General features: G+C 35.8%; 1 protein-coding gene across 1 annotated transcript; it reads left to right on the forward strand.

The window, feature by feature from the left end:
- LOC112456387 (mevalonate kinase-like) lies at positions 1–1,553 on the forward strand. Its single transcript, XM_025018892.1, has 2 exons — positions 1–1,035; positions 1,073–1,553. Exons 1-2 carry the CDS (start codon positions 30–32, stop codon positions 1,384–1,386), a joined length of 1,320 nt encoding a protein of 439 aa, XP_024874660.1. The 5' UTR covers positions 1–29; the 3' UTR covers positions 1,387–1,553.
- The last annotated feature ends 401 nt before the right edge of the window (positions 1,554–1,954 follow it).

A 1,954-nucleotide genomic window follows, 5' to 3' on the forward strand; every position in this document is an offset into this window, starting at 1 on the left:
TACTGGAAAGTTTTTTTTTCGCGCGAAGCATGTACAAGTTTACCATATCCGCACCGGGCAGGGTGTTCTTAAGCGGAGATCCTATGAGATATAACAAACTGTGCATAGCAGCCAGCTTAGACCAACGTACCAAACTCATATTCTCTTTAACTCCAAAAGCTCAAAATGAAGGTCACATAGAAATAAATTTCACGAGTATCCGGTTATATGCGCGGATACCTTTAAGCGCAACGGAGAGCTTTTTTGAGCTGGGGTGTAACAATCAACTCACTGAGGCTAACTTGCGTAACCTCGTAAGAAATTTTGTTGACCAATTATCACGGGAGGTATTCGGACGTAGTGATAATTACGACTGCAACGATCGCGCGCACCTGTTAAGCTTACAAGCGTTCTTTTTACTTCTCATTCTTGTCTCCCGTGGTGATCAAATATGGGTTTATACACAATCATCCTGGAGCGTGAAAATATCGACGAAATTGCCGATTGGAGGGGGCCTGGGTGGCTCCGCATCATTCGCGACATGCCTCGCGGCGTGCTTTTATCGTTGGTTGTTTCGGAAAGATGTTTTTAACCAACGCGATTTGTCAAGAATTCGTTATTACGTTCAAAAGTGTGAACGCATTATATTCAAGTCCCCGACTAGACTGATCGACTCCGTCATATCCGTGTACGGTTCGATATATGTATTCGAGAACGCATGGCCGACGAATGAACGTTTGCGGTATTATAATATTGAAAGAATTGGTAAAGGAATTCCGGGCATGAAGATCGCGCTGGTTTACTCGAATGTCCATAAACTTATATCCGAGCAAAACAAACAAATGGAGAGTATGAAGCAATCGTTTCCGTTCATCAAGTCCATCCAGAGTAACATCGACAATGTAGTGAACAAGATTAAAGTTACGTTAGACGACACGGAGCTAATGATAGGTCAGAGAGATCTGTTAAAAGTTCAAAAACTAGATTACCTGAAGGACGGCTACGTACAATTAGCGGTAAACTTTATTCTGCAAACTTCGATATTATCTATATATTGTGCTATCTCTTAGACAATGCCGTACATAATTATAAGCTGAAAACTTTATTCATCTCTTAACGTATACTTTGCAGAAACTTATCCGCATGAACCAAGAATTGCTACGTGCATTAGGCATGTCGCATCCAAACCTAGACGTTATTTGTAATGTTATTACGCCGCTTTTGTCAATTTCATTTGCGGGGAAGCTTGCAAATAATGGTGGAGGTGGATACGCGTTCATTTTACTGTCCCCGGACAGCCCAGACGCACACATCGATCCCATCGTAAACGCATATAAGTTGCATAATTTCACCGCCGAGATAACCAAATTAAATTGCAAAGGAGTGAGAAATGAACCAACTCTCTAGCAAATCAACAATATGAGCAAGTGAATATCAACATTATAAAGATAACTTTATTGCAACAAAAATGCGAGTCATGGAAAAAAATAGGCTTTTGTATAATATTTTCTGTATAATTAATATATTGCATACGTTAATAGATTTTAGCTATAAAAATACGCATTTGTGTTAAGTCAAAAATAATAATATTAACCGTTAATATTAATATTATATATTAAAATATTTTAATAGTTGCATTATTTAATTGATAATATTAATTTTTATTATTAATAATTAATAATATCAATTAACATTAATAGCAATTAATTAACATTAGTTTTATTAATAGGTCAGAGATAATTAAAATTAAACATAAGAAAACAGTAATGAAATGTTGGTCGAAGAATATGTAACGTTATTTTATGTCTCTTATTAAATTATATTTACGTAAAGGATGAAATATGCCTCTTTTATATTAGACGCGTGATTGATATCTTTACACTACAATCTCATTAGAAATCTATCAAAGCTCATGAAAATTCTGCGAGAAATTTACTCACAATGCTCGTTGAAAATTTTTATTCAAAATTTAATT

The sequence above is a fragment of the Temnothorax curvispinosus genome, unplaced genomic scaffold (assembly GCF_003070985.1).
Source record: "Temnothorax curvispinosus isolate PA1 unplaced genomic scaffold, ASM307098v1 QBEX01006756.1, whole genome shotgun sequence".
In the NCBI taxonomy this organism is placed as follows: Eukaryota; Metazoa; Arthropoda; class Insecta; order Hymenoptera; family Formicidae; genus Temnothorax; species Temnothorax curvispinosus.